We start from the raw sequence: 24,050 nt of genomic DNA, 5'->3' as shown, positions 1-24,050 counted from the left end.
TGGCTTTTCCCGGTTAGGGGTCACCACAGCGGAACTCCGGTCCGCTAATGATGGGCAGTTGATTTTTACGTGCTGAGTTGCCAGCCCTAACGCACAACCTTCAACGAAGTTACGCCCATTCACGCATGTCTCCACGCAGAAGACGCTCTAGCTGAGAGTCGAACCGGACAGCGTCGTACTGTGAGGCAACATAACTGACATAGCGTAGAGGAAAGGTGTGTGTGTGTATAGATGAACTGTTATTTGTAGATGGCAGTCCTGGCTTCTCTACATGCCTGTAATGGAGCTGTTGGGTCTGAAGGTTGACAGAGCCAGTGCTGGATGTCTTGTTGTAGTGCCAGGTGCTCTTGTTCTGTTACTATAGTGACATGACAACGGACACCCATTCCTGTTTAGTGTGCATGGAGCACAACCTTTGTACCTAATAATGGACCTCTGCTAGCCTGGCAATATGCTAATTGACCACATAAGAATAAATTGTTCAGTTGACCAGTATGGTTCTCTGTGTGGCAAGGACTAATGTGTGGTGTGTACCAGGAAAGCAGTTGTATTTGTTAAACTAATTTAACACTGCTGTAGCAGGTATCTGGCAGGGAGGAGGGGATATACTCCTATTACTGCCCTCCTCAACTTCACTAGCATAGTAAACCAATACAGAAATGAGGAAAACCTTGTTTCTTCACTTTTCCTTGACCTTTCCAAAGCATTTTATACACTGCCCCACCAAACGCTCCTCTCTGAACATGTAACGCTAGAGCTCAGTTACCTGTCCCTGTCTTGGTTTCACATCTATTTATGCAATCAGTAGTAGGCAGCTAAATGACAACAAAACCTTTCAGCATTTCAACCAGTCTCTGAATGTGTTCCCCAAGGGTTAATATTCTGCCCCCTTCTATTTTATAGTTTCATAAATAAACTTTATACTGCTACAGCTCTCATATAATATGCAGACAATTCAATCAACTCTTATCTGCTCTGCCCCATCTGTAACAAAATTGCAAGAAATCACTCAAAACTCATTCACTGACATTGAAATAAGTCTAAAAAAGTCTAACTTGCTGCTTAATGCAAAAAACACAAACTTATGCTATTTAGTCCAAAACAATACCTTAACCAGAAACACATATTTCATATTACCTCAAGTTATAACACAAAAATAGAAACCATAAGCCAAATTAAACTACTTGGAGTCATAACATGTGAAAGTCTCAAGTCTGATCACCACACACTTCATTCCATCAAGAAAACTCACCAAAAACCATATGCCTCTGTAGGGCTAAACACTACTTGACAGATCAAGAAAGGATTACCTTAGCAGCAACATACCACCTTACTTCTCTGTTGTATGCTTCTCTTTTTCCTTACAAATATCAACACTATGTATAAAAGTAGACTAACCTCCTGCTACTACAAAATAGCTACATTTGCACCCAACCAACCAGCCTTATAAAACACACCACTTCCTTGCATTAAAACAATGAAACTGTCTTGAACGTCTAAAACCAGTTGACATACTCTCAACTAATCACTGCCTACAGCCTACTGTACTCTCGAGACAAATGCCCAGCATTACAAAATACTGTACTTCACTGTGGGTGAACAGTGAAGTACAGTATTTTGTAATGCTGGGCATTTGTCTCGAGAGTTTCCCATCCAGTTGTCCAAGTTGCACTTGAATTGGGTTAGGGAGAAACTCTACTTCACATGGATGGGGAGCTTGTTCCATAGACTGGGTAGTCTCTGGGATACATACCCTTCTCTCCATAGAAGTGGACTCCCCAATTCTAACTTCCAAGGTCCTGTCTGTGAGACAGTTAGAATAGTGATACATAAGCAAATTACAGTACATAAACTACAATAATTTGTTTTTTTGTAGTACAACAAAAAATAAAGCTAATGGTTGTATATAGATCATACAGCAATCAAATTACGTAACACAAACATGTTCTAAAAGATATAATTCCAATTTAGAGTGTGTCATTTAAAGTAGAGCAAAAATATATACATACTGTATATACATGTGATATAGAGGTCAAGCTAATGAGTATAGCCTTTTAGTAAGAGTATGTGTAAAGAGAGAACTAAGATATGGTGTAGTGAGATGTCTGTGTAGTAAAAGGGATAATACAATAGTGTAGCGGGTAAGGTAGGGTCCTGACAGGGGCAAGTTCCTTTTAGAAATGTTTTTGGTGGGGAATGGATCTTGTATGTGAAGGGAATTTATTCCAGGCTTGGGCTACAGTGCATTTATGTAGTAGTTGATTAACATTTTTGTTAAGTTGATAAATAGCTAGGAGTTGCTGGTTGGAGATGTGGAGAGGACAAGTGGGGGTGGGGTGTAAGAGGATACAAGGGAGGAGTGGGATGGGCAGGTAGATAGTTTGTATAATACAGTGTGTGATTTGAAGTTGTGATAGGAGCAGTTGGGGAATCTCAGCCTTTGAAGAGAGTCGAGTAAAAGGCAGTGGTGAGAGTTGTAAGGAGAGTTGGTGGCAAATCTAGCTATTTTGTGGTTGGTTGTTGGAATTTAGATAGGGTGGTAGACTGTATGTTAGGATTGGGGCAGCACAGAGGAGGAAGGGGAGGAGGAGAGCCTGTGCCAGGGAGAGTCTTACCGTTTGAAGTAAGAAATGTTCTATTTTGGTAAAGTAGACCACGTTTTTGGTGTTTTTTAATACTTTGAAGGGTATGCAAGTTAAATTGTAGTTCATTGTCTATGATGGTACCTAAGAGCTTAGTGTGGGGTTCAGGTTGAATGGTGGTCGTCTTGGAGGATGTGATAACAAAGGTTGATTTGTGTTTAGAGAGAGAATGAGGGAGAAAAAGCAGGAGTTTAGTTTTTTTGGGGTTTATGATGAGCTGATTATCTGACAAGACACTTTTCAGTGGATAGAAAGGAGTCTTTGGTATTAGCATGGAGGTCTGAGATATTGTTGGAAATGGAGATGAGTGTGGAATCCTCACCATATTGAATAAGGGAGGATTGTTTGCAAGATGTGTGCAGATCATTGGTGAAAATATTGAACAGGAAAGGGCCCAAGATGGAACCCTGGGGTACACCAAATGTGACGGGAAGAGAGGGGGAGCAGGAGGTGAGTCATCTGACAGATTACCTATTGGAGAGGTAGCTAGTAAACCAGCTAAGTTAGGGAGCAGAGAGATTGAGGTTAGCAAGTTTAGATAAAAGAAAAGGGTGAGAGACGGTGTTAAAGGCTTTGGAGAGGTCAAAGAAAATACAGGATACAATTTGGTTATTATCTCTGGCCTCAGCTACTGTATGAATAAATTATGAGTGTGGTGGCAGTACAGTGGTTTAACTGAAAGCCATGTTGAGTTGCTGTTAGGTTTTCCTGGAGGAGAAAATTGAGCAGTTGAGTAGGAATGCATTTTTCAAGTATTTTAGAGAGAGGGGAAAGGATGGCTATGAGTTTGTAGTTAGATGGGTCAGTAGACTTGCCCCCTATATGCAAAAGAATGGTGAAGAAAGATTTCCAAATATCAGTGACTGTGGCTTCTTGAATAGATTTACTGATTAGCAAGGATACAGGGTAGGCTATGGATTCAGCAGCTAGTTTGAAGAAGATGGGGAGGAAGGTTATGTGTGGAGGGAGAGCAGAGTTTGAGTTTATGCTGGAGTGATTTGATGTAGGCAGTTGAAACAGGTTGAAAGGTGAAGAGGTTTTTGCTTTGTGGGTTGGAGGGAGTAGTAGAGGAGTTTGTGTTGTGGTTAATGTGAGTAAGTTTTTGGGCAGTATCAATGAAGTAATTATTGAGAAGGGTAGTAGTTTTTAGAGGAGATTTATTTGGGAAAGGGGAGAAGTGGAAGGGCAACCAGACTGGAGTATTTTGTTAAGGGTGGCCCAGAATTTTCATGGGTTGGATTTATAGTTGATTTGGGGAGAGTTGTAGTAGGATTTTATATCATTGTTGATTTGTTTTTTGGAAGGTTTCTGAGTTCTTTGTAACTTTGGAACAAGGATGGTGCTCTGGTTTTAACCCAAGCTTTCCAAGCACTATCTGTTTTGTGCATAAGGGATCGGGTTTCCTTTGACAGCCAGAGGACATAATTAGCTTTGATTCTAATTCTCCTGGTAGGGGCGAGGGAGTTGAGAGTATCTAGAAACATGTGGTTAAATTTTAGCACAGCTTCTTTGAGAGGGAGCTGCCAGAGGAAGGACCAGTCAATGATAGATCATGTGGAGTTAAATGTGTTGGCATTAAAGTTAGAGAGTTTACGGCAGTCTCTATAAGAGTGTGATGTGGGTTGCTGGGCAGAATATCTTTGGATGGAGGTAGGAAATATGATCACTTAAGGTGTCGGGTAAGGTACAGGGGCTGAGATGGAGGTTAGGGGAGTTTGTGAAGATCCAGTCAATTATAGAGTTGGAAGATGAGGTTTTGTACATGTGGATGGGGGATGACAAAACGGGTGGAATCCATGTAAGTTAATGCTGATTTGTGGAGAGTCCTTTGTTAATTTAAACTGGTCAATATTGACATCTCCAAGGATGAGAGCTTTATAACTTATATTGTGGGACAACCTGGACAGGATATGTTCAAGGGCTAAAATGTTATTCCCTGGGGGGATATACATGGAAGCAACAGCAAATTTCTTGTGTGAGTTGAAGTGGCAGTTCAGGATGATTAGTTCAGCTGGGTGGAAGCTGGGAATAGAGATGGTTACGGGAGAGAGATAAAGTTTGTCGGAGTAGAGGATGGCAGCACCATCCCCCTTTTTTTGGGAATCTGTCAGAGTGGTAAATGTTTTAGCCAGGTGGTAGTATTTCATTGTTAGTGATAATGGGGTTTTAGCCAGGTTTCAGATAGGGTTAGAATGTGAGGGGAGGTATGGGCTATCCATGTGTGGAGCTCCATGATTTTTTTGACAAGGATTTGGATGTTTAGTGAGTAGATAGATTTTTGGGAGAAGAGATGAGATGACTGGGAAGGGTGGGGAATGGGTGGTTGAAAAGGAGAGGAGTTGTAGGATATGTGGCTGGGGGAGGAGTAGGGGCAGGGTTGGGGTGGATGTCCCTACAGAGGAATAAGTCACTAGTGTAAAGATTAACCGGAGTTAGCAGTGTGTTGAAGTAGTATGATTTTGGTTTGGGTTTGCAGTAGAGAGGATTGTACTGAAATAGAGTAAATTTGTGAAGGCAGATGCTAGGTTAAACAGACCTGGGGAGATTATAACAGAGTGAGGGGGTACAAGTCGTTTTAGGGGTGGATGAGGTAGAAGAATGTATTTAAAGGTGGGAGAGGTTAGTGTGATAAGAGGTTAAGACTGAAAAAATATAAGAAGTGGGGTTGGTAATATACATATGTTGCATTGTGTGGTGTTAAAGAGTATAATTAGGATATGGGATAGAGGAGGTTAGTTGGGAATAGGAAGTGATATAATGTATTGTGACACATTTGTGGGAGTGGTTACTGGCAGGAAATGGAGTATGGTTGGATGTGCAGGAAGGAAAGGGTGTGTCTAGAGAAAATAAAAGTAAGTGAAGTGGCGATGGGTGGGAATAGGGTAGGGTAGAGGAGTGAAGTGAAGTGAGGGTGAACGTAGCGGGGCTACACCCGGAGAAACTGTGGAAACACCAACAAGAAAACAATCAGAGAAGCTGGTAATTATGGCAAACTGAGAAGTGAGAGGCAGGAGGGGCTAGAGAAAGACTAGAGAGCCTTCCTGAATATTCCTCAGGGGAAAGAGGTAGGAGAGGAGAGCATAGAAACAGGTGTAGGGAGACAGAATAAAGTAGAGAAAGAAAGTTAGGCTAAGAGAGAAGAACAGAGATGTACAGGGGGACCGCAGCAGAAAAAGGAGTTGTAGGGTATAATATGCAGGAAAAAGCAGGGTGGAGAATAGCAAAGTGGGTAGAGATGAGGAGCAGCTCGGTGATGTGTAAGCAGCAGCCAGCTGTGTGAGAGCAGTAATGGTACGCGATATACACCAAACTAGTGAAAGTAATAGGACATACTTTAAGTATATAATATAGGCGAGAAGCACCGTCATAGGGACTGTAGTTCAGGTAGTTACAGTCAGGGTAAGGTCTGTGGGCTTGGTGGTGTAGTTAATGTAAACTTTTAATAGGCAAGCAGGTTAGCTTTAATCTGATGACTTTTCTCCAACTCTTACAGCCACTTTGCTTCCCAATCTTTTTATAGCTTATCGCTCCTCCTCATAACGTACTTATTTCATAAACACTCACTTTTCCTCCTTCTCTTACACCCCACCAAAAACAGCAATTCCTCCTGTCCATTTATCTTTCTGCTCATTTCCATAATTTCTCCTTTCATATCTGGTATTGTTAAGCTACATTCTACTTGTCTATGTAAATTATTACTAAACTCAAAAACACCCCAGTTTGAGCTTTTCCTTGTAGTTGTTATAAATACGTTACTGTATATTTCTTTTATTCAATAATTAGATCATTTATGTTAATGTTGTCCTTTTTTTGTGTGTTAAAATGTTATGCTCATGTAAGACGTATTTAAAAATATTTAAAAATCTTGTAAATAAGCTCATGTATAGAAGTTTTTATCCTGAAATTATAAATGTACATTATGTTTAACCTAAACTGGAGGGTTTTTCCCCAGGCTTTGCTGAAATGGGTTTTGCCCAGTTTGACTTTTCCTGGTCAACAAAGACAAATAAATAAATAAATAATGTGTATGCATGTATTAAAAAATGACCAGGGCAAGTGACTGGCATGTGGTGGGTGGGAAGGTTGGATATCTTTATTAAATTAAATTACCTGTTGAAGGATTTGTGATGGAGATGGGAGGTATTCTTCCTTCATACATAAGCAGTGCAGGAGGCACGTATAAGGTAGGGAGAGACAAGGATATTATGGGAGGGGGCCTAATATCTAACAACAATTGAACAGTCCATATAACTGCTGGTAGGTATGTGTCTTAGCGTGCATATCTGGAATGAAGGAAGGTAGGTGCTGCTAAGTTTGGAGAGGAGTTGTGCAGGAATTGGCTTTCTGCCTGCTTTTTGACCAGTGCATATAGCTGGAGCATGTAGTACAGGTCGCTGCCCTGTGTAAAGCAGGATGTCTAAATTAATGCATGGCTCACTAAAAGCATACATGGATTCTTCATGAATCTCTCCCCCATCTCTTGATCATTTGGAAGTAATTGATCTGTAATTTCCTCAGTGTCGCACTCATTGCCCTGCATTTCATTATTCATGGTCTTTAATGATTTCCCGGTTTTCACATTTTGGTTGATGTGATCTTTAGCTGTTCTTTTTTATTGTTCTCATATCCAAGAAGTGTAGTGTATAACTGCATGATGTGGAAGTTGAAGGGCTAATGAAAGCAGTTAGTCAGGAGCAAGTTACTGAAAAGGTGTTTTAACCTTTGCAGCTTAAATAAAAATTTATGAAATCGTGTTAGCAATGCAGTGTATTATGAACTACCAACTGCCTTTACTGACAGTTGGTAGTTAATTTATTGATGTTGTACAGAACCATGCCATTTTTGAAAGCCAGATGGTTGAATGGACTTGGGAATGTAAGTAAGGGAAGTCGGCAAGCCAGATCTGTAACTTCAGGATAAGGATTGGCTTTAAGGGCTGGGTCAGTCGGGCTCAGGCATGAAGCAGGGCTGGTCACACATGTGGTTGGACAAGTTGATGCCCCCTCACTACATCCTTCCACCAGGGGGCCCAGGAGGACGGTGGTGGTGGCTCTGGACACGCGCCAGGCTCTCCCTGTGGATCGCCTCGGCTATGGCAGGTGCCAGTCCCGACTGACATCCCACATTGTCTGGCAGCCAACAGCTGACTTAGAACTGGTGCAGACTGGATGAATCGGACTGTTTTAATTAAAACAAAGCATCGTGAAGGCCCGAGATGGGTGTTGATGCAATGTGATTTCTGCCAACTGCTCTGAATATCAAAGTGAAGAAATTCAATGAAGTGAGGACAAATGGCAGGAGTAACTATGACTCTCTTAAGGTAACCAAATGACTCATCATCTAATTAGTGACACTCATGAATGGATGAACAAGATTCCCACTGTCCTCCTACCTACTATATAATGAAACCACAGCCAAGGGAACGGGCTTGGCAGAATCAGTGGGGAAAGAAGACACTGTTGACCTTGAATTTAGTCTGGCACTGTGAAGAGACATGAGAGGTGTAGAATAAATGGGAGGCATCGGTGAAATGCCACTACTCTTATCATTTTTTTCACTTACCTGGAGAGGCAGGGAGGTGAGCCTCACTGGGGCTCTCGCTTCTGGCTCCAATCACCTTGGCATGACCCACTGTGGGAACAATGTCAGGTGGGGAGTTTGACTGGGGCGCTACACCTGTCAAAGAGTAATGCAGGTGTGCTAAGGCGAGCTCAAGGAGGATAGAAACCTCCTGTGGAGCAGAAGGACAAAAGCTCGCTTGATCTTGATTTTCAGTATGAATACAGACTGAAGGCATGGCCGAACGATCCTTCTGGATTTTTGGATTTTAAGCTAGAGGTGTCAGAAAAATGACCACAAGGATAACTGACTTGTGGTGGCCAAGGGTTCATATCGACGTCACTTTTTGATCCTTTGATGTCGGCTATTCCTATCATTGTGAAGCAGAATTCACCAAGCATTGGATTGTTCACCCACTAATAGGGAGCATGAGCTGGGGTTAGACCATCGTGAGACAGGCTGGTTTTACCCTACTGATGATGTGTTGTTTCACTAGTAATCCTGCTCAGTACGAGAGAGGTCATTAGACCAGTTTTTTTAAATGTTTTCCTTAGGTGCTGTACAACCTACATTCTCCAAACACTGGGGAATACCTTCTGCCCCCCTGCACTAATTGTGGGTAATTCAGCAGAGGTTGCTTCATTCTGAGGAAGACTGTTCATAGGTTCATAGTTTCATACTAGGCTATCTGCCCTAGGGCATTTATAAGCCTAGCCAGAGTGTGTTTGGCTTTCGCCACCCATTTTAAATGAATTTTGCTATGCCCTTTTTCGAGGTTAGTATACTGTGCCTCTGTCTAACAGTGACACAGAAGTGATACCCGGGGTAAACCTACGATCTCCCATCCACTCATCAAGATTCCATTTGAAGAGAGTCAATGAGGGACTCTGCCTAACCTGGACTGGGATATTCCAGAGTGAAGGGAGCCTCTGGGTTATGAATCTGTCCCTCCGGCATGTCCTATTTATTTCATTGCTGAGGTTCAAGTCTCTCGAGCGTGTAGCTCGATGGGATTTGGATTTTCTGAGGTGCAACATGTCCATTAATTCCGGGTTGGACATGGCTTTATACGTCAGGCACAGATCGCGTCTGAGCAGGCGGTATGCCACTGAGTAGAGCTGGAGTTTCTTTAACCGGGCAGCATATGGCATCTGTTTGAACCCTTTGATCTTCTTGGTGAGGTACTTTTGGGGTCTTTCCAGTTGCTGCAGGTGTCTGGTAAGGTACATCCCAAAAGGGGCATTGTACTCAATTATGGGCCTGATGAACAATGAGTAAAGAGGCACGATGACCTCCCCTGATCTAGATGTGAATCCCTTCATGATTAGGTGGGCTATATAAAATGTTTTTCTAACCACTTTGGCCACGTGGTTGTCAAATGAGAGATTGCTATCAACTTGGGTCCCCAGGTCCCTAATTACTACTTCTGTACTTAATGGATTACCACCTATGTGGTAATTTGTGGGCACTTTGTTTTTGCCAAAGGGGATGACTATACACTTTTTGGCGTTTAACTTGAGGCCATGGCTCTGGCACCAGTTGTCTGTTTCAATGAGGCCCTTTTGGAGGATGCTTGTGTCGGCTGGAGAGTCGATTATGGCACCCAGTTTGCAGTCATCTGCGAACTTAGCCAGCCACAGTCCTTCCGTGTTGGCCTGTACCTCAGAGAAATATATACCGAACAAGAGAGGTCCCAGGGCTGAGCCTTGTGGGATGCCACTTGTAACTGGTTTGGAGTCTGACATGGCTCCAACAATTCTAACCATGTGGGTTCTGTCCTTGAGCCAGTTTGCAACCCATCTAGTGACATAGGGGGTTATATTTATGCTGGTGAGTCTGACATGGCTCCAGCAATTCTAACCATGTGGGTTCTGTCCTTGAGCCAGTTTGCAACCCATCTAGTGACATAGGGGTTTATATTTATGCTGGTGAGCCTATCTATATTGTATCGAAGGCTTTTGCGAGGTCCAGGTAGGCTGTGTGGACCACCTACCCCTCGTCAATGGCCTTGGTGACTGTTTCAGAGAAATCGACCAGGTTTAAGAGGCAGGAGGATCTGCCCTTAACAAAGCCGAACTGGGTAGGATCCAGTGTCTGTAGGTCCCCACTATCTTTATGAGGTCCATGATGATCCTTTCCATAGCTTTGCAGACCAAGCTAGTCAGGCTTATGGGGCGATAGTTTCCAGGATCCGTTGAGGCACCATCTTTGTGGAGAGGGACCACTGTTGCTGTACGCCACTCTTTGGGTACATATCCTGTAGTAAGGCTGAGATTGAACAGTAGTTTTATGTTTGGGTTTAGCTCTTCTTGGAGTTCATGTAGGACGCAGCCCGGGACACCTTCTGGTCCCATTGATGCTGTATTTTTTGCTTTGGAGAGGGCGGCTCTTACCTGAGCATCTGAAATGTCAGGGGGGCAGCACTCTGCTGGGATAGATATTTGCCCTTTTGGTGGGGAGGGGGGGAGAAGTTCGCGCTGAACCTGTCAGCTAGGATGTTGGCAATGTCTGTGGGTTCAGTGTATTTTTTGTCATTTTGGATTAATTCTGAGCATATCTGGGAATTCCCACCCAGGTTCTTAACATAACTAAAGAAAGCCTTGTGATTATCCTTAGTGTCCTGTGCAATTTTTCTCTCGAAGCTGGCCTTAGACGATTTTGAGTGCCCGTAGTTTTTTGCTAATACTGATCAGAGATGCCTTCCCTTTTTGGGATTTTGCTCTATCATGTAGTAGCTTCTTCCTTCTATTGTATAGTTTGTTTATGGCTGGGGTCCACCAGACAGGACGCCTGCCTTTGGAGGATTGGGTCTTGGTTTTATTTGGGATTGCATGATCCATGCATTCCTGAAGGTGTTCATAGAATGCATTTATAAAGGATTCTGCGGTCTGGGCCGTATTTTCCACAGGCCCGGGGGCTTTGAAGGATTCCACCTTGGTTTTGAGGAGTGTGAAATTTGCTTTAGAGAAGTTTTTCACTGTGGTTTTCTGGGCAGGGGGTGGGGTCGGGATGTGAATATCCAGTGAGATTAGTTTATGGTCTGATCTTACCATTGAGGGATACACTTCTGGTCTGGAGCATAGAGCCCCCATGTTGGTGATGATCAGGTCCAGTATGTTTTCCCCTCTTGTGGGAGTGGTAACAAGTTGCCATAGCATTTGAGTTTATAAATTCTAGGAACTTTTGGGCTGGGGTGTTGGAGCTAGAGTAATGCTCCTAGTCTATGCTTGGTAGTTGAAGTCGCCCAATATAATGGTGTTTGGAGAGACCTTCATATTTTCCAGTGTTCTCAGGAAGGCCGAGTGGGGTACCTGGGTTTGGGAGGGTGGTCTGTAGCAGGCTATAAACTGGAAGGCAGTTTTACCCACTGTTAGTTGCACTTGGATAGTCTCTGATGCTTCGTGGTGTGCCACCAACCTGGAGGTGTGGGTATCTTTGACGAATATTGATACTCCCCCTCCTCCTTTTCTGGTTTGGTCCAAGTTTTGGGGCCGAAAAGCATGGTATGAGGTATAACCTGGTAGTGCTGGGGTGCTCTCGGGAGCCTTGAACCAGGTTTCTGTTATTGCACAGATATCAATGTTCTCCATGCTAAGGAGAGTTTTGAGTGCGTGCATCTTGAGGTTTAGACTTCTGGCGTTGAGTAGCATTACTCTTAGTTTCTTATCCCTTGTGATACCTATGGAGGTGGGTTTGTCTTTTGAGCCTTGCCTAAAAAAGGCACTATGGGGGAGGCAAGAGCCTTTGCCAATATCTGAAAGTCCAGGGGTGACAGGTGCAAGCCGTCCCTAGCAAAGCATCGTGGCTTGTCGAGCATTTCATCCCAGGCTGACAGGCATTGGATCCCCTTTGAATGACACCAATACTTAAGCCAATTGTTGAAATTGATCATCTTGTCTTCATATTGTGGCATCATTCTTGGTGAGGGTAAGATGCTACTCAAGGTCAGGGTCATATCGGCCTGGGCTACATACTCAGAGAGCTCCTCTGTCTCTTTTCATGTAGTCCAGGGAGGTACGTCTCAGGTCATTCACACGAGCATGGACAATGACTGAGTCATATTTGTACTTGCCTTGGAGTGACCTGACTGCTTGTGTTATGTGGCGGATCCTAGCGCCCGACGGACAGCTCACCATGACCTTCTCCTTGTTCAGACTGGTAAGCGGGACGTCACTGTGCCCGACGATAGAGTCGCCTATTACAAGTGTATCAGGTGTGTTTAGCCTTAAGGGCTGTGACTGTTCGGCACACTGGCTTTGTGAGCTATGTGTTGCACGTGTTTTGTTTTGGGGTAACGGTTGCTTGGGTGTCTGCTTTGGAGGTCTCTGCTACTTAGGCAGATTTTTATTTAGAGCCTCCGAGTATGTTTTTGTGTGTTTATGTGTTTGGTTTGCTGTCGTGGTAGGTCTATGTGAGACTGGAATTGTAGTGAATGTGGTTTCCTTCTCCTCCTGACTGGTTACGCCAGTGCTGAGTTGAGAGAGCTTAGCCTGCAGTTTGGCTATATGGTTGCATCTCTCACATGTGTTGGAATTTATTGGGAGGAGGAGAGGGTTGTCTGTGTACATGAGGCAGTTGTATCTTTGCCTCAAAATTCCCAAATTCACCAGCTGGACTGGAGAGGAGATTGACAACTGACCTTTGGACATGCTAGAATAGTATTGGGAATTCCTTTATAATTGAAAAAAAAGGGCCAATGGGGAACAAGGTACTCAAGGGGAGTTTGTGAGGGTGTAGTGCTTTTAATTTTTTATGCTTTAGTGAGCAAGTGCCAGGCTTCAGAGTAGGAATAGGGTGTTTATTATGAGACCTAGCTCAGTTCTAAGGGAAAAAGTGAAGAGCAGACTTTGTGGAGCCGAGAATGGTTTAAACCCAATTAAGCGGAGCTGCCCGATGCTGCGCTATGCGCAAAATCGCGCCACGCCAAAGCGGGTTTTATACAGGGGGACTTGAGCTAGAAATTGGCCCAAAACGGCCAATAGACTACCAGATTCTTGTGCTGGGAACACTCCTCCAGGGATAGATAGACTGCTCTAAGCTCCCCACTGCCACTGGTGAACAAAGAAGCCTCCCTTTATCCAAGAAAGGAAATGGGCAACACAGGAACTTTCCAAAAGTCCAGAATACAGCAAAGCCTGTATTTGGACTACTCTAGGTCAGGAAAGACGGGAAACAAGGATAATTTTTTTTTTCCTTTTTGCAACAAACAGCAGGAAAATGCAATAAATATGTAACACAGGCTAGCGCACTTGAGTGTGTAGCTTCAACAGGTAAATGCAACAAACAGGACAAACTTTAAAAGTGCAGGTGCAAAAACAACTTTAAACAGTTGAAACAGTTCAAGAAGCAGAAATACTTGCAGTTTAGCTAGATCGGACAGTTGCCCAGGTAGTAGCAGGGAAAAAAACACTTTTATCAGGTTAGCAGTCGCTCTTTTAGCCTCTCTGCTGCTAGCACCACTCTGCAGGACCACGAGGAGCTTGGCTGAGTAGTAACAAGCGCAAAAACTGCGCCAAAGCGGGATTTATACAGGGGGACTTGAAAGAGCTAGAAATTGGCCCAAAACGGCCAATAGACTACCAGATTCTTGTGCTGGGAACACTCCTCCAGGGATAGATAGGCTGCTCTAAGCTCCCCACTGCCACTGGTGAACAAAGAAGCCTCCCTTTATCCAAGAAAGGAAATGGGCAACACAGGAACTTTCCAAAAGTCCAGAATACAGCAATGCCTGTATTTGGACTACTCTAGGTCAGGAAAGACGGGAAACAAGGATATTTTTTCTTTTTTGCAACAAACAGCAGGAAAATGCAATAAATGTGTAACGCAGGCTAGCGCACTTGAGTGTGTAGCCTCAACAGGTTCATAGGTTCATACTGAATAATGCAACAAACAGGACAAACTTTAAATTACAAGCGCAAAAGCACGCTAAAGCTGGCTTTAAAGCAGGGGGTTAGAAAGAGATAGGAAATGGCCCAAAACGGCCAGTACAAGTCACTGGGCTGGAACCACTCCTCAAGGGACAGATAGGCTGCTCAGAGTTCCCCACTCTCACTGGTGAACAAAGAAGCTTCCTCCTATCCAAATAAGGATATGGGCAACACAGGAACTATGACACAGCCCAGAGATCAGCAGTACCTGAAGACTGGACTATTCTAGTTCAGTAAAGGCAGGAAACAAGGATATATATATATATATATATATATATATATATATATATATATTTTTTTTTTTTTATACAAAGTAGCAGAAATTAGGTACAGAAACACAGTAATTGCTTTAATTCGGCTTGTGCACTTGAGTGTGTAGCCTACTAGTTAAACTAAACAAAAACAAACTTTAAAAGTGCAAAAAACTCAGAAATACAGGCAGGAATGCAATAAAACAACTTTGCAGAGCTTAGTTAAAGAAACAGAGAAGTCTATATATACAGAAAAGCAGCTAAAACACACAAACACTTCATATGCAGTGCAACCTAGAGCACTTGAATTGTAGCAATATTAAGGCAATTACAGTTATAATAAATGCTCTGAAATATACTCTACATTTCCAAAATGTTTGAGAAGCACAGTCAGAACACAAGGAAATTCAGGCAAAAAGAAAATCTTCTAGTAATCTTTTTCTGTACAGTTTTGAAAAAGCCACGGTTTAAGGAAATAATTTTGGGTAACTCTGAGAGTGCCATGTTTTGTATTTGTATAGGTCCAGTGCCTTCTTGGTTACTAATTTAATAGCAAAGCAGTCAGCATTTATTATGTCATATCTGTTCTGCACAGGAATTATATTAATAGCTTTATTAAGAAGAACTGGAAAAGCTTTTCCTTGTGTCTTCTTACTAGTGAAGAATCAAGGATGCATAATAAAATGCTAAGTCACAATTTTTTGTTTATGTATTTTATTACACCTTTAGTTGCTGCACATTCTTCAGTATACAAAGCAAACAGATATGTAGAAGTGGCTCTGCACTTTGGATCCATTAGGGATCTGGTCACTAAAGGTACTAAATGGAGAGGTAGATTTGATGTAACTGGGAGTGTACACTCCCGTCTTGATGGGAAGCAGTGAAGCACTACCACTGCCTGTCCAAACACTGCTATAGACGTATGCCAGTCTTCAGAGTATCTTTGTATGTACAGTGCTGACCCTGATACTACTGCTATATGCAGGAGTAAGTGTGTAATTGTCTACCCAGGGAGCAGTGGACACAACAGAGGAGCAACATTAGGATGGGCGGGGGTATGAAGTGAATCCTCCATATCCATATCCTCCCTTGGTATCTAAGCAGATGTGATGTCCCTCAAGGTCCTTCCATAAAATGGTAATAATGGCATGGACTCATGGAACAAAATGTGATGGTGGTGCCTGACTTAGGGAGGTAAGGAAGGTGAGGAGAAGAAAAAGTGAAGCAGAGATAAGACTGATTTAAACAAAGGATTATAAACAATGAACTACTTTAGTCATTGTTCTAGCTACTTGCCTGTAGCCACTCCACTCTAACATTTTTCTCTTTCTACCCCATTGAAGGACAGAATACCTGCATTGTAGAAAGAACCTGAAGACAATGCCAAAGTCCATGCAAAAGTTGCAGGTAATTATTTAACTGCTGTTCATATTGACGTATTGGTTCAGCTAGTGGAATGAGTGGCTTATGTATTGCATTCAAATAATTAATTGAGTAACTGTTTTGATATAAGATTCTGTGAAAACGTTGTACAAAATTGTACAAGGGAGTCTACATTGGTAATATTTGAAGGCAGTACTGAATGCAAAGTGTTTTGGCTGTGTGCTGCAGATCAGACATGTACATACAGCAGTAATGTTGAGGGGTAGATATGGTGCGTAAGTGGTGCTATGTATGATATGGACCAGCAGACAGTGGGGGAGGGGCAGATTGTAACACTGTACTTGTATAGCAGCAATGTGAAACAGTAGTGGGACAGCACACAGTGTTGAAGGAGAATACAGTTACTCTCAATGGGGATCCGGCAGGATCACTGCACAACACCAACAAAGAGCATTCTTCTTCAGCAGAAGCTGAAGTGGAAGTTTAATGCTGGATCTAGCAGAACCAGTGTCCCTAAGAAATGGGTAACCTGGATGTTACAGTACTATAAACAGAATATCCCTGAGGAGCAAGCAGTGTGAATGCTGCAGTACTATATATATATATATATATATATATATATATATACATATACATATATGTGTGTGTGTGTGTGTGTGTGTGTGTATTTATATATATATATATATATATATGTGTGTGTGTGTATATATATATATATGTGTGTATATATATATGTGTGTGTGTATATATATATATATATGTGTGTGTGTGTGTGTGTGTGCATGTATGTATGTATGTAATATATATATATATATATATATATATATATATATATATATATATATATATATATGAAAATGTAATATCTCGAAAGTGCATAAGCGCAAATTCTAATATCTGGAATCCGCGCTTATGCAGTGCAGTAACGGGACGGGAAGTGTTTGGCTGGGATGCTTTACAGAAGTGAAGGTAAGTGAGTCTATGTGAATGTTATTGTAAGTTGTGCGTGTGGGTTGGGTAGGGAGGTGACAGTATGAGTGTGAGTGTTGGATGTGTTTGTTTATGTGTGATGTGTGTGTGTGTGTACAAGGGAGTGTAGAATGTCTGCGTGTGAGTAATGCATTTCTCAACTGTTAATGCGATCTCGGAGTTGGTATATATAAGTAGGGGTGTGTGGGGGGGCGCAGCCCCCCACATGGGGAGGTAGATGTAGTGTAGGATTGTGTAGTTTGTGTGTTGTGGGTTGAATGGTGTGTGTGTTTGGTGTATGGTTTGTGAATGTTCGGGATTTCATTTTTCTTGTTTGTGTGTTTCGGGATTGTGGGCTGTTTGACTTTCTAGTTTCGAGATGCTGAAATTCGAGCTTTCAGTATCTCGAGATTATAAAGGGGAACTAATATATATATATATATATATATATATATATATATATATATATATATATATATATATATATGTAGAGTATATGTCTCTGAAGAGCAGGTGACATGGAAAATGCAGTACTGTATCGTAACAGAACTCTTACACCAAGGGTAGGTAACCTGAATCTTGCAGTACTGTACTTGTAAAGAAACTGTGTCTGGGGTGCAGGTATCTTAGATGTTACAGTAATGAGTGCAGGATCATAACTTTCAGTAACCAAGAAGAAGATTGCTGGGTATGTAACACATGTTGTGACTTTCACTAAAGGAAGTCTTTCACTAGATTCCTGTCTCTGCCCTTTAGCACTAGATGACTCACTTAACTTTGTACAGGTGGCTTTTCCCCATTTGCATTCCCTTCTCTCCTGCATCAGCTGTTTGTAACATGAATTTCCTTTTTCTTGTGCTGAACAGGTCTTCGTCAGAATGCATTTAGGGTCCGATCACAGTGGGTCTATTAGGTCTGTACTAGACATGTCCTGTTACAACTAATTATATAAATTTCTGTTAGGATTGGCTGAGTAGGTCTCCATCACAGTGATTTTTGTTAGAATAGGTTGTATAGTGGATTTTATAAATACCTTTAAGATTTTGTTGTTTTATGTAAAGCCCTGTTCGAATGTTGAGCGAATCTTTGATAGACAGTGTTGTACAGATCTCTGTTAGAATAAGTTACACATTGTCTGTTAGATTCAGGTATGCAGGTCCATGTTAAAATGTGTTCTCCAGATCTGTGTTAGTTTTTTTATGTAGATCCCTTTAAGAGTGGGTTATAGATATCCTGTTAGATTCAGTTTCATTGATTCATAGGTTCATATGTTCATAGGCAATTACTAGACTAATTGGTGTAGGATGTCTTTTAAGCCTAGCTATGTTTTCCCATATGTAAATGATGGGACATATTACTTGGAGACATGTGGCCAAGCATTTTACAAGCTGCCTGTATCCAGCTGGAGCATAGGTGCCTATCTAGGGGTAAATTTCTGATTCCCTATCCATTGGCTAGGTTGCATTTCAATAGGGTCAGGTATGAACTCTGCTTCACATGGACAAGAAGCCTGTTCCAGAGCAGAGTACATCTCTGTGATGCATACCTGTCCTTCCAACATGTTCCATATATGTTGCAAATGAGGTTTAGGTCCTTCAGTTGAGTATTTCTAATGCTGTTAAACTTGCATACGATGCAGCAAGTCCATCAGTACTGGATCAGATAATGCTTTGTAAGCTAGGTATGGCTTACTTCTATGGAGTCTGTAGGAGACTGAGTTTAAAGATAAAGCTTTGAGGTGGTCTGTGTATTCCATGTGGTTTATGCCTTGTATTCTTTTTGTGAGGAACCTCTGAGGGCATTCTAGTTGTTGCTTATGCCTTATACATACTGAAGAGAGCATTGTACTATGTGATTGGCCTGTTGATGGCTGAGTACAGTGGGACAATGAGATCTTTGCACCTGAATAGCATACCTTTCCATATGTACTATGCAGTACAAAATTGTTTGCTTACAACAATAGACCCATGATAAACAAAGGTCAAGCCGCTATCCACATATGTTCCCCAAGTCCTAAACGCTGAGTCTACTCTTAGAGGTATATTGTTTGTGTGGTAATTAACAGGGGTGGCCACCTTTCCAAAGGATGCTAGTATATGTTTTTTGGCGTTCAGTTCCAGGCCATGGCTCTGGTGCCAGTAAATAGCGTGTGACAAGCCCACTTGGTGGGTATTCGTGTCTTTGGGGGATCCTGTGATTGCTGTGAGCTTGCAATCCTCTGCAAACTTGGTCTGTTAGTAGCCTACAGTGTTATATTTCACTTCTGAAAAGTAGATGCCAGAAAGGAGCGGCCCCAACACCGAGCCCAGAGGGCATCTGCCAGTGACTGACCTTTTTATGGAGGTAGTCGCCTACCCTAAATTAGTCCTGTGAGCCTGTTGGCTATCCAATGGTTGGCACAGGGGTTTACTTTTGAGTTTGTCTACGGTTTACTTTTGAGTGTCTACAATGTAACCACCAAACCAGAGGTTGCACATAAAGAACTGATACCCCCCCCCCCCCAAAAAAAAAAAAAGAACATATAATTCAGACATCGGGGAGAATATGAGAAGTTAGTAGTGAACCAAGTAATAAATTCCCAAACTTGTAAACAATTTGAGCACTTTCGTCCACATATACATTTTGTACTTTTTCAGAACTACAAAATTAGTAGTACATTCCTGTATTTGAATATCATGTAAAATGCGCAAGTCAATTAAAACCATTTCTTGAAGCCATATGACACAAATATATTTTTAATTGATCATCATCCAGTCTGCGTAACACCACAACAGTTATAAAATCATCCAATAAAAGAAATAGGTTATTATAATTTATTAAATATTGTAACAATTTAAAAAGTGTGTGTATGAGTATTAACCATATTAAAGTTTAGCAGCTTTCATTTTCAATACAGGATTAATTGATAGGTGTACACTAATACCAGGTTTAGTTGAGACATCAAGTTTAAATTGCTAACACAGCTCCCTGTATTCAAGGAATGTCTCCCATGCACACCCTCTCAGATGAGGAACCACAATATCTAAAGTACCAAACTTGGACTTCTTGTAATTTACACACACTAGAGAGTACTTCTGCAAAACACTTCTGTCATTCTTTTTAGTAATATCGTAGGTGTATTCTTGGATCCTCTTTTTCAGGGGAAGCTCAGTCTTATTATGTAAAACACAGAACACGTTGAATATTTGGTAGGATAAACTACTCCACTGATCAGACAACTATCTGATCTAAAATAAACTGCACCATTAAGTTTATTCTCTAATGTTACAGAATTTCTACTAAAAATATATGCACATTGACAACACCTTCAAGATTTTTGCGGTACCTTTGTTGTAACTTTTTGAAATATTCCTGGTGTGCTTGTGATGTAATATTCTCTCAAGATTCTCTCCTGTGTTATACACAAAAAAGGGGGAATCTTCCACAGTATATTTTATCAGTTCTTTTGTTTTGAATATATTCAAATTATTTCTTATGATGTTTTTCATTTCTGTTGAATAACGGTTGTATTTCAGTATTACTGCTCTTTCAAATAAAAGTTGAGTAGAATTCTTTACATGTCCCCAACATGGTTGTCATTCTCCAAACCTATACCCTGCAGTGGTTTTATTTACTAATCCTATTTTGTGAAGCTTCAGTAATGACCTCTTCTGTTATATTTTATAGATAACCACTTTTCAAAAATATCCTTTCAAGCTTTTCTACTTCATCATCAAAGGAAACATTATCGGAGACCATATGGGCCAATCTAATAAACTACATATTTACCAAACTTCTTTTTTTGTCAGTAGGGGTAATTTACTAAAAAGGTGGTGGTATGAATTGTTGAGTTTAGGTTTTCTATATATTTTAGATATAGAAAAAATCCACCTTTGTAATCGTAGTATCTAAATAATTAACGTTTATATTATTTTTTTTAAACAAGACACATCTTTATGAAATTATCACAGGCTTTGTTCTTGTAGAATGGAGAACTACAGCTATTCCCCTCCACAAAGGTGTCCTAGCAACAGACTTGGGGAATTACAGACCCATAAGCCTGACCAGCTCTGCAACACCAAAATGTATGTGCTTCAACACAAACGATACCACCAAAGCCACAAAAAGTTTTTTATTTCTCTAGTGCCTCGGCTACAAATAGCCTTCAAGGAGTAAAATACACAAATTCAACCATCCTTTATATAATACCAGCAGCTTCAATCAATAAACAATTAGACAATAAAAAAATAAAAAAAACATACCAGGAGGGTAAAGCCCGGATTTGTATAACCAAAATTCAAGAGCATCTATACCAGCCCAGTGGGGGATGTTAGTATAGAGGGCTGTCACATCCAATGAATTTTGGTTATACAAATCCTGGCTTTACCCTCCTGGTTTAAACACATTTTTGCTTGGGCTTGCGGAACATATGTTAACTCAGAACATTATTTTCTATCAAAATGAATGTTTCCTACAAATTCAGGGTACTGCTGTGGGAGCGTCATTTGCGCCAGTATATGCCGATTTGTTTATGGCACATATCGAATAACAGATTATTTGTGATGACTCCCATAACCTGTTCATGGGGGAGATGGACATCTGGATGATTGCTGGTTGGTCTGGAGATCAGATGTTGAATATCTCCATGAATTTGTGAGTTATTTGAATGAAAACAAATGGGGAATTCACTTCACATTGAGCCACCATAGGGGCAAAATCACATTTTTGGATGTGTTGGTAACAAGGGCTCCTGACAATACTCTAGTCACTGAAATGTATCGTAAATTCCCCGAATACAACTCTCTTCTCCAGGCCACGAGCTACCATCCTCCCCATATTTGTAGGAACATTCCTAAATCACAGTTTATGAGGGTAAAACGGATTTGTTCTGAGCCAGGGAAGCAGAAATACTACAGGGATGAATTGAGGTCCAGATTTAGGGACAGAGGGTATAAAATGGGTGAAGTCCTACAAACCTAGAATAAGGTTGATAATATGACATGGGACAGCCTTTTACTTTATAAATAAAAAAATGATGATAGTAAGTCACCGCCTCGGTTTGTGGGTACTTATGGTAGGAATACAGGTGCTTTGATGGAACATGTGCAACATCACTGGAATATATTGTTAGCTGATGCTAGGCTAGGTGAAATGTTAGGTGATGGATGCCATTTCTCCTTCAGGAAAGGGAGGAATTTGGGTTCTGTCTTTAATCACTATAAAAAGGGTTACCTTAGGGATACTCCACAAGTACAAAAGACCCTCTTAGGGGGACCCTTAATTGGGCGTCATCCCTATGGACATTGTGTCCATTGTCCCAAAATTCTTAAAACTAGGACTTTTAGTAGCAAAAATACATCTTGGGTCTTTGATATTTTTTTTTTTGCCAACTGTAATACCGACTGGGTTATTTATTTAGTCAGTTGTCAATGTTCTGCCTTTTATGTAGGACAGACCTCTAGACCACTAAAAATCAGGCTATCAGAACATCTTATTGATGGTAAAAACCATAAAATCACCATTGCCCTATACAAACACTGTTGAATACATATTTAAGCATCCTTTAGTTTTACAATAATTGATAAAATTAGTGGACCAAGGAACAACAAAACTGGTTGGCACGATATTCTAAACAAAAAAGAAAAAAAGTGGATAATTTAAATTAGGAGGCTTATTCACACCTGGATTGAATGAACAATTTTGAATGGTCACATGTTTTGTTTGAGTCGTATATAAGGAGTGTTTGCTTTTGATTTTAATTACACTGAGGAAGGCTAAGTAATGCCATCGCCAAAACCAGTCTGTTTTTCACTCCGTTATGTGCTTTTGTACTTGAATAAAAGAATTGGATTTCTACCTGAATTGCTGGTCTCGTTTGTTTCTCATGTATTGATGTTTTTGGGACCTGGCAGTAGCCATACGTGCACGGTTCTGTCGTAGTTGGAGTTTCTCTTTTTCTCTGCTGTGGGCTCGTGGCAGCATTGGGCTGGACCTTCGTTGGAACGAAGGATCCTTGCTTTTGTGACCATAGTGTTTTTGTAACTATTGTTTCTGAGTATCCTGGTCATTATTGACTGGGACTGAAGGGTGTGAGTTGCCTTATTTGGATTTCTTGTCATGCCTTCCATTCTGGCGGCCCAACATATTCTTGCCGATGAAAAACGAGTCCGTTGGATGGTGGTTGAAAACAATGGTATACTACAGGGGCTATATTAACAGTTTGGTATTTGTGGAATCGAGGGTGAGTTCGTTTATGATGAAATGTGGTTTAACAGATTAATACCATATATTTGGGGCACTGCTCCTCATTATTTACAATGGGCCTCACTTTCGTAGTGAACTCCTTTGTTTTGCCATTTCGTGATATATACTTTAAAGTACTTTGAAAAGCACATATCTGTAGATCCATAGATGAGCAAATTGTTTTAGTCGGATGTTTTGGACTGGCGGTTGGTGTCTGGAACAAACAGCTATATTTGGCCCAAGCAACTTTGAGCGAAACTGTTGTAACATTGAGCGCTTCCCAACAAGGATTATTTGCTTTATTTTTGTGTGCTGCATATGTACGAAAGGGACATATATATGTGTATAACATTAGAGATCAACATCAAGGGCTTTTCTGCATGGACATATGATTTCACAGATGTATGTATTATACTAACACACAGCCAATCAGGGACTATCAACTGCTAAGTGGTTTTACATTAATATTTATGGAAAGTTCATGCTATATATTCAGATCATTTAAGATCTGATTGTGCATGTTGGGGCTTATATTGATCACGTAATATGGTGAGTAGGAATTTAGTTTGAAATGTATACAAGGACTGCTGTTCCTTTTACTGGTTGATAATATTGATCTTTTGTGAATTTAAGAACTTTACATTATATGTTTGAATAACTCTGTTATTGAATTCTAATTGTTACCAGTTAGTCCCGGTTTGTGATTTGGCCGATGTGTTTTTGTTTAACATCGAATGTTTATGTAAGTCGCGTTGCCCTTAAGGGCAATATTTTAATAATTTCTTAATGTTTGAACCTAAGCCTTACAACATATATAATCTTTTATAACATTGATGCACATGGTATTGGTTTATTTTTGTCTTCTGTGACTGAGGTCAGTAATCCATAGTTCCATCGGGGCAAATGACAGGGGGAACAACAGTATTAGGAATATACCAGGTGCTATCCTTCCTGGTGGACTTCTTTATTATGAAAACCTTTAGTGTTGGGGTAACTTCATTTATAAGCGGTTATATGGCTACTATTATATTGACTATATATTTTCTACTCGGATATATTCTTTAAAGTTCAATGGGTATTTTCGGAGATAACTGAGA

The 24,050-nt window shown here is 41.0% G+C and overlaps 1 protein-coding gene across 2 annotated transcripts in view; it reads left to right on the top strand.

The window, feature by feature from the left end:
* LOC122799248 overlaps positions 1-24,050 on the top strand; it is a 1,077,360-nt gene that overhangs the window by 278,615 nt on the left and 774,695 nt on the right. For both annotated transcript variants that reach the window (XM_044068189.1, XM_044068190.1), the window contains one exon: positions 15,723-15,786. In XM_044068189.1, coding sequence (XP_043924124.1) covers positions 15,760-15,786 — 27 coding nt within the window. In that variant the 5' untranslated portion in view covers positions 15,723-15,759. The remainder of the gene's footprint in view (positions 1-15,722; positions 15,787-24,050) is intronic.

The sequence above is a fragment of the Protopterus annectens genome, chromosome 4.part0, assembly GCF_019279795.1.
Source record: "Protopterus annectens isolate FY-2018-M chromosome 4.part0, PAN1.0, whole genome shotgun sequence".
NCBI lineage: Eukaryota > Metazoa > Chordata > Ceratodontiformes > Protopteridae > Protopterus > Protopterus annectens.
The sequence above is the reverse complement of the archived record's forward strand: the minus strand, read 5'-3'. Positions and strand labels throughout refer to the sequence as shown.